This window comes from Moschus berezovskii, chromosome 19 (genome assembly GCF_049115385.1).
Source record: "Moschus berezovskii isolate FMDL1 chromosome 19, NW_MosBer_1.0, whole genome shotgun sequence".
In the NCBI taxonomy this organism is placed as follows: Eukaryota; Metazoa; Chordata; class Mammalia; order Artiodactyla; family Moschidae; genus Moschus; species Moschus berezovskii.
In genome coordinates this window covers 9,720,511-9,734,191 of record NC_142478.1, presented here as the reverse complement: position 1 = coordinate 9,734,191, position 13,681 = coordinate 9,720,511, and the positions used below count along the sequence as shown (strand labels likewise).

The following is a 13,681-nucleotide window of genomic DNA, read 5'->3' as shown; positions in this document are numbered from 1 at the left end:
AAGCAGGGTGATCATATACAGCCTTGACGTACTCTTTTCCCTATTTGGAACCAGTCTGCTGTTCCACGTCCAGTTCTAACTATTGCTTCTTGACCTGCATACAGATCTCTCAGGAGTCAGGTCAGGTGGTCTGGTATTCCCATCTCTTGAAGAATTTTCCACAGGGTCTGACTTACTTACAACCATGTGGCAGAAGTGACAAAGGGCCAGTTCAGTACCCAATCTTTAAGAAGAGCTAACAGTTTGTGCATTCTCAGAATCCCTGAACATCTCTGAAAGCAGTCTGGCTACCTTGCTGGTAAGATCATGTAGAGAGACCTCCATACAGGAGATAAAGGACCTCCAAACTAATGGAGTAAAACAAAGGAATTCAGCTGAAAACAAGTAGCAAGGTCCCCCACACACAACCCCAGTCTAGTCATTTCAGTCCGTCAGCCCTAGCTCTTGAAGCTATTCTAGCTGAGGCACTAGATAAATGAGTAGAAAAGTTATCTCAGACTTTCCAACCCCAGAAACACCATCTGGAGCAGGAATTATTACCACTGTGCCTTATCTGAATCAAAGTCATGGAATCATGATAACAAGACTAAAATAGTTGGGAGTTTTCGCTTTGAGGAAATCTGTAACACAGTGGTCCATAACTAAAACTCCACTTTTCCCTGCCCTACAGGATGTAATCTTAACAGAATCCCATGTTCTACTTTTTAATAACATACATCAATTCTAACTCCTGTACCCAAAGGCCTCCAATAATTTCCCATTCTCCTTAGAGTGAAAATTCACACTCCCTTTCTCCTGGTTATTCCTGATATATTTCCCCACTCAATTTTTATTGTCTTAAGACTTAACATCTTCTAAAATACTATACAATTTGTTTTATTATATACACTCATTTTCAACTTACTCTCCTGGAATACAAGCTCCATGAGGGCAGACTTTTTGCTTCTGCTCATCAGTAATGAACAAGTACCTAAGAGGCACCAAATGAATACTGATTGGATAGATAAATATCCTCTGTTGGGTAGGAGCTACTTCTATAACTACATTAGCTGCTTTACATCTATAACGAGCAGCTAATTAAATATATAGCTCCAATTATTACACTTATTTGTTAACAAATATGTCTTAAAGAGAATATAAGTTACTATAACTTAGTTAAAACTAACGTTTAATACTTTATTCGTAAAACGTAACATTTTCTCACTTATTTTTTACTTAGATGGCTCACTTAAAACAGAAATCAAGTCTCAGCTGCAGTTAACTACAGGGTCCTTAAAATACTTCGTTATTAATAAAAATAATTGCATGCTGTCATTAATGTATACATAAATGGATTTAAATTCCAGGATGAATATTTTAACTGCCGTTAAGTAGGTAATGTTTTACTTGAATTTTGGATGCCAGATAATAAAATACAGAAACTTACCAGGGAGTGACAAATTTCCACATTCACTACCAGTTTCTCTAGACTGGCTATGCCTTTCATTCTGGGGTTCCAAAATGTCTCTGTACTTCGATACCATAAGAACAGAGATAAAGTATACAACTGCCAAGGCTAAAAACTGTGCTTGTTTGCTATCCTCCTGCAGAGAAAATAAAAGGAGGTAATCATGCCACTACTAGGTAACACGTTTGAATTTTATTTTACAAGACAACATTCAAATACAAAACATATTCACAAATCTTTCGATATACACAGAAAACAGTAATGAATTCACCTGAGCAAAGATTAAACAAAGACTCTTGGGAAAATGCCTGTATGTGTTAGGTTTTATGCTTGTGAAACAGGAGAGATGCTGGCTCATTTTTTTTACATTAAGTAACTCAATCTGAAGAGATATGTCCTAATATACTTTATAAGATTAATCAAACAGCAACTATAATTATATATGAACCATTATTTTTACTTCCAACCATAAGAATTAAAAAAAATCAGAATAAGTTTTCCTAAAAGACAAATATTTGAGATTATTAAAAGTGAGGTTATCAGAGACAGAACTAGATGCTAAAGAAATTCTCAAGAGTATTTCAAAGTAATATAGACAACCAAGTATCCAGGACTTAATATAGTGTCTGGAGAAAGAAAAGGACAAACCAGGCTATCTCTAAAGAGGTTCAGGCTTCATCTCAGCTCTACAGATCATCTATACATATCAACGACCGCTTCACCTAATAAAATTCCCCATTTTCAAAGGAACATTGAACATATCGCTAATTTTGATAACTTTTTAAAATACATTTGAACCTAAAGGAAAACCTCAAAACGTGCCCATCAAATTCTGAGACTCAAGTAGCAGATAAATTTAGGATAAACAAAACAAAGAACATGGTTGCCTAAGAGATAAATGGAAACAACTAGTACAAATAAGGCTTTAAAGTTAACAGTTAATATTATGAAAAGTTTTGGACACAATTTCAGAGAAAAATTAAATTTCAGAGTCTACTGAACATATCCACTTAACAGGATTATTAGATGTATTTATAATCTGACAAGAATCTTTGGTAGTTTTTAGGTTCATGTGTAACACCTTACTAGTCTTGATGGAAAAGATATATGTTCATTTTTCCTTTCTTAAATTAACATACCCTCCTCTCCAGAAACTCCTAGGTTCTTCTGCCACATAATCCTACCATCTATCACAATCCTACCATCTATCACAATAACCATCTATCCAATAGTATCAATATTAACAATGCAGGTAAATAACCTGCTTGGTCTTCTTAATGTTTCATAAATTATTTACATGTATCTAAATCTTTATTTAGCCCATGAGCATGTTCAATGTTTAGTAACTACAGTATCAAGTATACAGGGTATGCCTGATTTATGCCCTAATAAGAAATATCCCATAGATCCTTAGTTTAAGACCTAACTCCCGAAACAAATCTGCTGTCAACTGTAGCCGCCATTTATTAAATACTTACTGTGAGTCAGGCACTGTGCTAGTCATTAACCCATACACATAAAATGAGGCCTACAGAAGTTAAGTAATTTACCTAAGGGCTCACAGTAAATGCAAAAGCAAACCTGAACTCAGAGTGATTAAAAACCTTAGCTCTTAACCTCTAGGTAATGATTTATTTATATCCCCAATCTTAGGTAATTTCCTTTTTCTTCAAAGTTTGCTTATGCTAGAATATCTGGATATAGCCTGGGAAATAAGCTCTTTTCTCTTTTCTAAAATTCCTGTAAGGTGACTATATCACTTTTCTAATTACCAAAAAAATTAAAGTTATTTGTTACTTTCAGAAATGACATGGTAGACATAAGAGACACTCTAATTCTCTGTCCAAATATTGTGATATAATAAAAGCCTGGGTAAGGTGTATTGATTTCATTTTAAATGCTATAGAAAGTCATTAGAAAAATTTTAAAGCCAAAGACTTACATCATTTATTGTAGATTTTTAAAATTCATTTTAGGAAATACAAAGACTCAACAACTACTCAAAGAAAATGGGGAGAGAAGGAAGCAGCAATATTTGGTTCCACAGTAGACCATAGGCAGTGGGTTTCGAAAAACACAAAGGTGATGCTTTGTTAATAAAAGGAATAATACAGTTACCAAAAAGCCAAAACCTGAGATCCACAGAGGGAGCATAATTAAGTACATACAGATGTTAGTTAAGATGAAAATTTGAAGGATGGTTAATATGAAAATTTCAAGAATCAGATTCCTTAGGCCCTTAAGGGCCTATCACTGTTTGTGGTTTTAAGCAGATAATTTAATACTGCTATCTTTCTCATAGAAGTATTCTGTGAATTAAATGAGATAATACATTATCAATCATCCAGTCCTATGCTTAATATGCAATAAGTGTTTACGACTATTAGCTATAGGTAATAACAACTACTCGGAGAAGGCAATGGCAACCCACTCCAGTACTCTTGCCTGGAAACTCTCATGGACGAAGGAGCCTGGTAGGCTGTAGTCCATGGGGTCGCTACGAGTCAGACACGACTGAGCAACTTCACTTTCACTTTTCACTTTCATGCATTGGAGAAGGAAATGGCAACCCACTCCAGTGTTCTTGGTCTGGAGAATCCCAGGGACGGAGGAGCCTAGTAAGCTGCCATCTATGGGGTCACACAGAGTCAGATACGACTGAAGCGACTTAGCAGAGCAGAATAACAACTACTATTAACAAATTGCATACTTCATGAAAAATCAAGAGTAGACTAAAACACTAGAGAAAGGAAAATTAAAACTGAAGTTATAAAGTTTATTTTTAAAAAAATTATGTGTAGTTAGAGCAGCCTAGTATTCAACACACAGTAAGAGTTCAGTGAATATTAATGATAATACTCCAAATCCAAGTGAGCAGGATCACAAATGACTTTAATTTTCATGTTTATGCTTTTTTATACGACAATTTCTACATGAAATTCTGCCATATTATATATCAAAATTAGCTAAAACAAACCTATCTTTCACCTTTAAAACACTTAAAACACCATAAACAATCATGTACTTTTTTTTATTTTATTTATCTTTTTAATATAAATTTATTTATTTTAATTGGAGGCTAATTACTTTATAATATTGTAGTGGTTTTGCCATATATCATCATGTACTTTTATATCATATAAAACTTTCAAAGCACAGGTCCTGGTGTGTTGACTGATGAGTTTGAATCCTATCATTTTCTAGTTCCATTAGCTTAACAAGTTACATGACTCTCTGTGCTTCAAATTCCTCATTTATAAAATTGGAAGTACAAAGTACACAGCTCAAGAAGTTGCTGGAATTAATGAGAATACATAAAGCACTTACAATGCACACTGCTTACTATCTAATAATGTGTTGTTGTTATCAGTAGCAATACTCTGATATATTAGCTCCATGTATATAAATAATATATTCTAAGATTCTAAAATCATTGTCAAGACAACTGGTATGTAAGTCTTCTTATTTCTACTTGATGATTTTATACCACAGAAAGTGTTCACTCTCAATACTTTGGGCTTAGGAGGAAATATGTATCAGCTAAGAGAATATGTAAAAGAAATACTGTAACTTACTATATCTCTGAAGACAACTGCCCGAAGTCGATTAATATCCATGTCTTGTAAGAGCCTGTCAAAATCTCTCACTGGAGATATACCACCAGTTACAATGTCCACTGGACTCTGGTTAAGACAAAACATGTAAACATACATTACACAGATATTTTAAACAATAACACATTATTCCATGGGCGACATCTTTTCCCAGCTTGTTTTCCTCCTCCTCTCTTCTGTTTTGGGTGCCAGGACGGAGGTGGGGGGTATAGAAGGGAGCCATGAAAGAAAAAAGAGACTGCATGCTGACTCAACAAGCACGTGACACACAAACTGAAGCGTCTGGAGGGAAAAGTATCATAGACGCAAGGAAAGTAAACATTTGGAAAAGCAGACAAGATTAAGTATAAGCAAATCTTTACTGTATACTCAAACACAAATATTTGAAGGTTATGTCCACAGACTAAAATAACTATTTTAGGACTTCTGTCAGATTTAACTTTATGTTGAAATGAACAAATAAATTTAAGATCTTAACTGTAAAATAATAGAATGCTTTCTTATTTAATTAATTTTTCTGCGGGCTTACCTTCGCTGCAGATTTCCCAGTGGGAATCAGGCTGTGTGCCATTTTCTGGCTTTTTCCTGCTTCGCCTTTATTTCTCAGCTGTGACTGCTGCTGACACTCTAAGCAATTCCTTACTGCCACTGCACACACTGCAATTCATTTTAAGAAAAAACTGTATTTAAGATTATGGGACTGACAAAACCCACCTATATAAGTTGCATAAGATTTTATTTGAAACAGATCACCTTCAGCAAATTCCTAAAATATCCCTGGGCTTTATCACCCACTGTTTGTTTTCTGACTCTGGTAGCCACTCTATTAGGGCCCATTGCTAAAAGAGAATCCATTCAAGAACCTTAAGAAACACTATACTGTTTCTTAGATCTCACATAAGTTACTTGAAATAATCTTTTATGGAGGAAAAGATAGGTAAGAAAAGACTTTAAAAGTGTAAGAAAAAGTAAATCACATTGCCATCAACTAGTCCTTCTATTATCTTCACTAAAGTACAACAGTTAAACTAGAAACCTGAATGTTTTTCTTAAAATTTTTATGATTACAGCATGATAGTAATAGGGACTGATAGAGGGTACAGCATTAAAGGGAATATTTATTCATAAGGTCTATCTTTTACTGGCTTCCATTAAAACAGTTTAGAAGGTAGGGGACAAAAAGGAGATTGTGATTAATATACAATCCAAAATTACCTCTCTAAACATCTGACTTATCAGGCAGTTAACTCAAGTTATTCAGATATTAATTGTGAATTTTAAAGAATTAGGTAATACACAATTGACTATGAATTGATTCATATCATGTAATCATCTCTGCTGCTGCTGCTGCTGCTAAGTCACTTCAGTTGTGTCCGACTCTGTGCGACCCCATAGACGGCAGCCCACCAGGCTCTGCCATCCCTGGGATCCTCCAGGCAAGAACACTGGAGTGGGTTGCCATTTCCTTCTCCCATGCATGAAAGTGAAAAGTGAAAGTGAAGTCGCTCAGATCCCAGCCAAATCGGTAGCCCTCAAAGTATTTGTCTCCACAAGAGTGGGAGAGCAAATTAGGAACAAAATAGCAAACTTAAGTGATAACTTCAAGTACCAGCTGACTATCATACCGCTACTACACACAGAATTGAAACAGGAAAGTATTCAGAAAGGTGCGCAAAGAAAGCAACAGAAATTGGAAAAAGAGAAGGAACATAGTGAAGAGGGAGGGGGAGAGAACATGGAATACAACTCTGTCCAGTCTGGGGTCAGGCCCAGCAAAAAAACTTCTCAACTACTTTTATCAGAGGCTGTATAACCTCAAGTCTGGGTCTGCATCACCAAGTTAAAAACCGCATTTGAGTGCCTAGGATCAATCGGTCTCAGCAGTACAGTTTATTCTTACTGTTGCCATCTGACCTTCTCACTTCACGAACACAGGAGTGAGGAGACCAGGGATCAAAACATCTGGACTGCTGTGCCCAAGCTTACCATATTCTATTAAGTGGTCCTGAACAAGGAGAACATATGCTGGAGTACACTGAACTATTTCTTTATTTTCTTCAATAGTTATGAAAACATAGGGAGAGAGAGTATTCTCCCAGTTTCTGAATTTAATACTTCTCGAGTATAGCGAAGCATTGCTAGTGTAGGCTTCTACTTTCAATTCTACAAGTGTACTCTTTTCAGGAAGTGGAGAGGTTTAAAAAATGGCATATACAAAGTAATGGGTTCTAAATATTTTAATTATATAATTGATATAAAGTTAAATGGTGTATCCTATAACAGAAAGAACAGCAATACTAGTTAAACTATATTCAAATTCCAACTCTGCCAATTTAGAGCTTCTGAACTTTCATTAAGTTAACTAACTTCTTTGATCTCAAATTTCCTCATGCATAAAAGAACATGCAAATGAATGAATGGGGGAAAATGACTGCTGACTCAATGTGAAAATCAGAAATGACATATAACAATAGTAAATGATAGCTTCTGTTTTGTCATGCTTACCATCTGACTCTTAACTAAGATTTTAAAACAACTCCCTAAAAATAGTATACCAAGTTCTTTAGAGCATCCTGAGTTTAAAAGTACTTTGAATGGTATTTTGAGTGAAAATAATCATTGTACCAAAAAAATCTAAGTACGTCTGAATATCTAAGTATAGATATTGTTGCTAAATATGGGGAAATATTTTATTAACTAATTAGACTTTCCACTTTTGATATTATATTTTCATAGGTACCCTATTTCTAATCTGTCTTCACATGCCCATGTTTCCTAAAGATTTTGCTTTCATTTCTTGGTTCCCTTTTCTCCACCTACTTCTCTCCATTTAATAAGCAAATCATTAACAAAGTCTCAGTATTTACAACTAGATACAGGAAACATTCTGCATAGAAAAAAACAATTTTTCTTCACCTAATGCAGGTCAGGAAGCAACAGTTAGAACTGGACATGGAACAACAGACTGGTTCCAAATAGGAAAAGGTGTACGTCAAGGTTGTATATTGTCACCTTGCTTATTTAACTTATATGCAGAGTACATCATGAGGAACGCTGGGCTGGAGGAAGCACACGCTGGAATCAAGATTGCTGGGAGAAATATCAATAACCTCAGATATGCAGATGACACTATCCTTATGGCAGAAAGTGAAGAGGAAATCAAAAGCCTCTTGATGAAAGTGAAAGAGGAGAGTGAAAAGGTTGGCTTGAAGCTCAACATTCAGAAAACAAAGATCATGGCATCTGGTCCCATCACTTCATGGGAAATAGATGGAAAAACAGTGGAAACAGTGTCAGACTTTGTTTTTTTGGGCTCCAAAATCACTGCAGATGCTGATTGCAGCCATGAAATTAAAAGACGCTTGCTCCTTGGAAGGAAAGTTATGACCAACCTTGATAGTATATGAAAAAGCAGAGACATTACTTTGCCAACCAAGGTCCATCTAGTCAAGGCAATGGTTTTTCCCGTGGTCATGTATGGATGTGAGAGTTGGACTGTGAAGAAGGCTGATCACCGAAGAATCGATGCTTTTGAACTGTGGTGTTGGAGAAGACTCTTGAGAGTCCCTTATACTGCAAGGAGATCCAACCAGTCCATTCTAAAGGAGATCAATCCTGGACGTTCATTGGAGGGACTGATGCTAAAGCTGAAACTCCAATACTTTGGCCACCTCATGCGACGAGTTGACTCACTGGAAAAGACTCTGATGCTGGGAAAGGTTGGGGGCGGGAGGAGAAGGGGACGACGGAGAATGAGATGGCTGGATGGCATCACCGACTCTGTGGACATGAGTTTGAGTGTACTGCGGGAGTTGGTGATGGACAGGGAGGCCTGGCGTGCTGTGCTTCATGGGGTCGCGGAGAGTCGGACACGACTGAGCGACTGAACTGAACTGAAGGAATTTCAGATATCACTTAACAATTCAAGGAAGAACTGCCTCCAGGAGAAGAGCAGAGTTTTTAACAGTCATATTAATTTTATTACAACTTATTTGGATTAATGGCTACACTTGAACGATGCTGGTTTAGAACCTTGCTACTCAAGTGTGTTTCTAAGAGAAGCAGCATCAACCCTACCTGAGACTTACTAGAAGGACAATTTTAGGTCTCATAAGCTAATCAGCATTTTAACAATATCGTCTGGTGATCCACATGTATGAATCACATCAAAATTTCAGAAGCACTACTTCAAAGCAAAAGGCAACTGGGGACTCCGGGGAGTAATGCTGACCAGAATCAACTCTGCAGAATTTTCAAAACATAGCCTCCTCCTCGATCCACCCTGACAAGTACTACTATGGCCAATGACACACAGTCCTTTACTCTTTGGAAGTTAAAAAGTTTCATAAGACAAATTGCCTAGCACATATTTTCCCACCAAAAGGGGAAAGAAAATATTCAACTTAATATGTCTGTATTACTGAAAGTTTAAGTAAATTCCTAAGTAATGGGGTTTAACAGCTCACCTAGTCGGAGACTCTGCCGCAAAATTCCTCCAGATGACATATTTTTTTCAGCTTCAATTTCAGTGAAGCCAAGAGAACTTGCAAATATAAGTACATCCACAAGGCTAATTAATCTCTGCAAAAATGTCACAGAGGCTTCTACTGAGAGCCCTTGAGTAGGTTCAATATTCTCCAGCTCATGCTGTAAGGAATAAATTTTGACATTTATATATATATTCTGATAAAAATCTAATTTTATGAGATACATTCCCCAAATTTCTAAATTTTATAAAAAGTTTGGCTTTTAAAAATCCAGTTCGACAGAGGAATTTCCTTATCATTTCATCTAAAAAAAAAAGCATACATACAGGTGAAACACTGTCAGTCATATTCCTCACTAATTCATCCCTGATAATTAAACATTCTTTAGAGCCTTCATTCCTGGGACAGATGCTAAGGTCCTTTCAAGTAACTATAACAGATTCTGCTGTTTTTGAATTACAGAACCTATGATGTATAGTAACCACCACATTTAAGTTTTAAGCAATAAGAACATATAAGTCATGTTTTCACACCAATTTTACATAGTAGTTAAGTCCTTACTGTAGCCGATGTAGCAGCTGAAAGCAATGGCAGTATACCCCCACAAGCCATGACCATATTGTCCATCACTTGAGAGATGAGATGAACTGTGTTGTGCACAAAGATGACATTATCACTGCTATTCACGAAGTCCATAACTGTCTTTGTTGAATGGCTGTCCAAAGATAAACGATGTTTACTCATAATGCTAAAGGAAGGAAATCACATTTGCCTACTTGAGGGAAGGGAGGATAAGAGGGTGCGTTTCTCACTTCATCTTGAAAGCTGAGGAAATATGATGATGCAGCAGGCATTTTGGGGGGTGTATACTTCCTCAGAATATGTAGACCATTCCATATCAGTGGTTACTATCTGTGCTCTTTTTCAGTTCTGAACAATAAATACTATTGATCTCACACGATATAAAAGTTGAATTAAATTACCCTAAATTAGGAGCAAAATTTGAAGCAACAAAAACTGAGGTAAATGGTGCTACATGTGCTATTAAAAATGAGTTTTCTAGTAACATTTTCTTAGATGATGCCATGAAATGTTTTTAAACAGAATAAGAGTAGAATACAACTAACAATAAACAAATTAGGCACTTCTAAAAATCATAAATCACACAATGGAGGATAATCTAAAATACACAGACTTTTTATAGTAAAAATACATTGGAAAATTAGATGTTTTACCTAAATCCCATTTTTTTAATTCTTCTAGAAATTACTGCACTTGGTAGACCTACATTCAGGCAAATTATAAGATATAAAATATGTCACAGAAAATCTTCAGCAAATATTTTAAAAGAAAAATCTCTGAGTTTCAAGTTTTTATACTCTAAATACCTCACTTTTGTAAAAGAATAAACATTAATTCAATAAAACCCTACCACATAAATAATTTATATCCTACTTTTGAGCCAAATGACTATAGTTAACTACAGAATGTTAACTAAGTAAATTTCTTTGAAAACAAAGACTAAAATTTATATCCATCTTCTATGATAAATAAATGGACAAACCTTCTCCACATCTGTATGTCTGTTTCTATTGAAAATAATAGATCAGTGAGCAAACGCTGATGCATTTGAGACCATCTGAACTCAGGAATACGGAACATAGACCTGGAATCCCTCCTTTGTCCATTAACTGTGTTGGCTGTTCCTTGCCCTGGCTGCTCCTGCTGCCTTGACATCTAATAGAGAAAGTTAAAAAGAGTAATAAAGTTCAACTGCAAAAGAAGGCATTAATATCTAATAGAGTCTATACAATTCACCTAACAAATACATTTAAGACACTAAGGAACCAAATCAGAGAAAAATTATTAATGAATAATAACAATGATACATTTAAAGCAAAGTTACAAAAAATGCTAAACTAGCACAATTCAGCAGTAACTGGCCTAGAACCATGTTAGTGTTTTCACCAGTTAATACAGCATTTTATACATGAATCAAGAAGTTTTGGATTTTCAGTACTGACATAAAAGAAAGGCTGTATCTGGATTATGAATTAGCTAGAATTAAGAAAAAATAAAAATAAAGACAAGAGAATGAAGACCAAACCAATAAAAAAAGGAAGAAGGGAGAGCAGTAAGAGTTGAATCAAGTGGGAAATGACAACATGGAACCACAGTGGTGTCATGGATCCCTCTGAGATACCGGTCAAGAAGAAAGCTATGCCTCTGAATCTCACAAAGGCTCCTGCCGCTCACAAACAGACCTCATGGAACAATTTTAAACTGCATATTTTGTACATAAAACTATACAAAGCAGGTGGTTCTGCAGGAAGGTAGCATACAAATTAAAGTCCTAACTAGGACTGGGGTCATCAAATAAAGGGTAAAAGGAAAGTATTTCCAATGTTTGCTTTATAAAAGCTAAAAATAGGCTAACAGTGAAACTTGAAAGTAGTAACTTTTAATGATACTATAGTGAAACTAACAATAAAAGCTGCCATTTAACAAACTCACACTAAAAATCAAACCCTGCTAAAGATAAGAAATAAAATCTTCATATTCGCTGCATTTATGTAGTTGCAAACAGGTTATCAGCCAACTTTAAAACAAAATAAAATGTAAGTATATACACTTGTTCTATTTCAACTCAGTGCAAATGTATTTGAAGGAAATAATAAATATAATCACCTCAAGCACAGGTTGAGGAGGCTGGGACACTTCCATGTTTGTATTGGCCTTCAATTCCAGCCTCTCAGTATCTGTAGCAACACTGGAAACATCCAATTTAGCAATCCTATGCTCGGAAGTAGTAGGAGACTCAACGATATTACCATGAGAATCACTATTTAGTTTGGTTTCTCCAGTGAAGTTAGTTTTCTCCCGTTCCTCCAGCATATGACCAATGTCCGAATGTACAGCTGCTTGGGAAGCAGTCGCATCTGGTGAGGTAACTGAAGTCCCTGATGCTGTCATAGGCAAGATGCCAGAATCTTCAGGATTTTGAGTTTCAGTGTCAGTTTGTATCTTACTTACAGCTTCTTCCTCTTGCAATATTAATTTATGGTCATTACTAAACACATCCACTCTCTCACTGGCTTCAGAAGCACCTGGAGACAAACTATTATCTTGGGGCTCTGTGGGGAGACCAGCTTCCTCAATAGGACTACATTCTACCTTTAGTTCTACATAATCATCATCATCTTCTTCCTCTACTATAGACTTATCTAATAATTCTGGCACCTCTGAAGCATCTTCTTCCGAAGGAGAACTGATGGAAGCAGTTACTTCATTGACAGTTACTGTATCTTTGCCAGTTGTAAAAGAATCAGAGGAAATGGTCGCAGCTTCTGTTATGTCAGAAGATCTTTCTAAATTATCTGCATTAACTGTTTCATTTATCAGTGTTTCTTCTAAAGGGACTTCATCCATTAACTCCTCATTTTCTGGCCCAGTTGTCCTTTCTTCATGAGATGTAGCAGGAATCTGCAGTTCAGTGTTGGATGCAGATTCTACTGAACTTGTCTGTCCAATACTTGACTTTTCATCACTATTTCTAGTGATATCAGAAGACACAGGAGAATCCTTTGTATCTGATTGCTGGGATCCTACTGAAACATTAACCTCCCTGCTAATGCCAGAGACTGCTCGAACTGGATTTGAAGAACACTGCCCTATTTCTTCATCAACTCTTCCCTGGTGTTCCCTTAATATATTGGCAAGGTTTTCTTTGTGTATTTCAAAAGTGACCTAGATGAAAAATATACAAGGAGTCAAAATACACACAAAAAAATAAATGAACAGAGCAAACAAAACATAAAATTTAAATGTTCAATTTTTCCAACACATGGTTTATATGACACAAGAGACAATTTTCCTATAATATCTTATCAAATGATAAATAAAAGGTATCAACCACAAAACTCTAAATCATCAAAAAGATTATAGCTAGTCAGTGCTAACAGGTAGCATGGCATCAATCAATAACAAGAACACAGTTATTTAGATTATATTTTTAAGACATATGTATAGGAAAACAATATATTATCCTACTAACCTGTGTAACTTGTACCAGGATCTAAGTATGAACCACTGGAAAGTGCTTTGTGCACTATGTAATATATTGTTTAAAAAGC

At 35.8% G+C, this 13,681-nt stretch overlaps 1 protein-coding gene across 3 annotated transcripts in view; it reads right to left on the bottom strand.

Moving 5' to 3' along the window:
• Window positions 1-13,681, bottom strand: part of LRBA (LPS responsive beige-like anchor protein) — a 777,374-nt gene that overhangs the window by 584,733 nt on the left and 178,960 nt on the right. For all 3 annotated transcript variants that reach the window (XM_055405330.2, XM_055405331.2, XM_088827977.1), the window contains exons 23-29: window positions 12,237-13,295; window positions 11,113-11,285; window positions 10,110-10,263; window positions 9,528-9,708; window positions 5,591-5,718; window positions 5,023-5,130; window positions 1,427-1,583 (exon numbers count right to left, since the gene is read on the bottom strand). In XM_055405330.2, coding sequence (XP_055261305.2) covers window positions 1,427-1,583; window positions 5,023-5,130; window positions 5,591-5,718; window positions 9,528-9,708; window positions 10,110-10,263; window positions 11,113-11,285; window positions 12,237-13,295 — 1,960 coding nt within the window. The remainder of the gene's footprint in view (window positions 1-1,426; window positions 1,584-5,022; window positions 5,131-5,590; window positions 5,719-9,527; window positions 9,709-10,109; window positions 10,264-11,112; window positions 11,286-12,236; window positions 13,296-13,681) is intronic.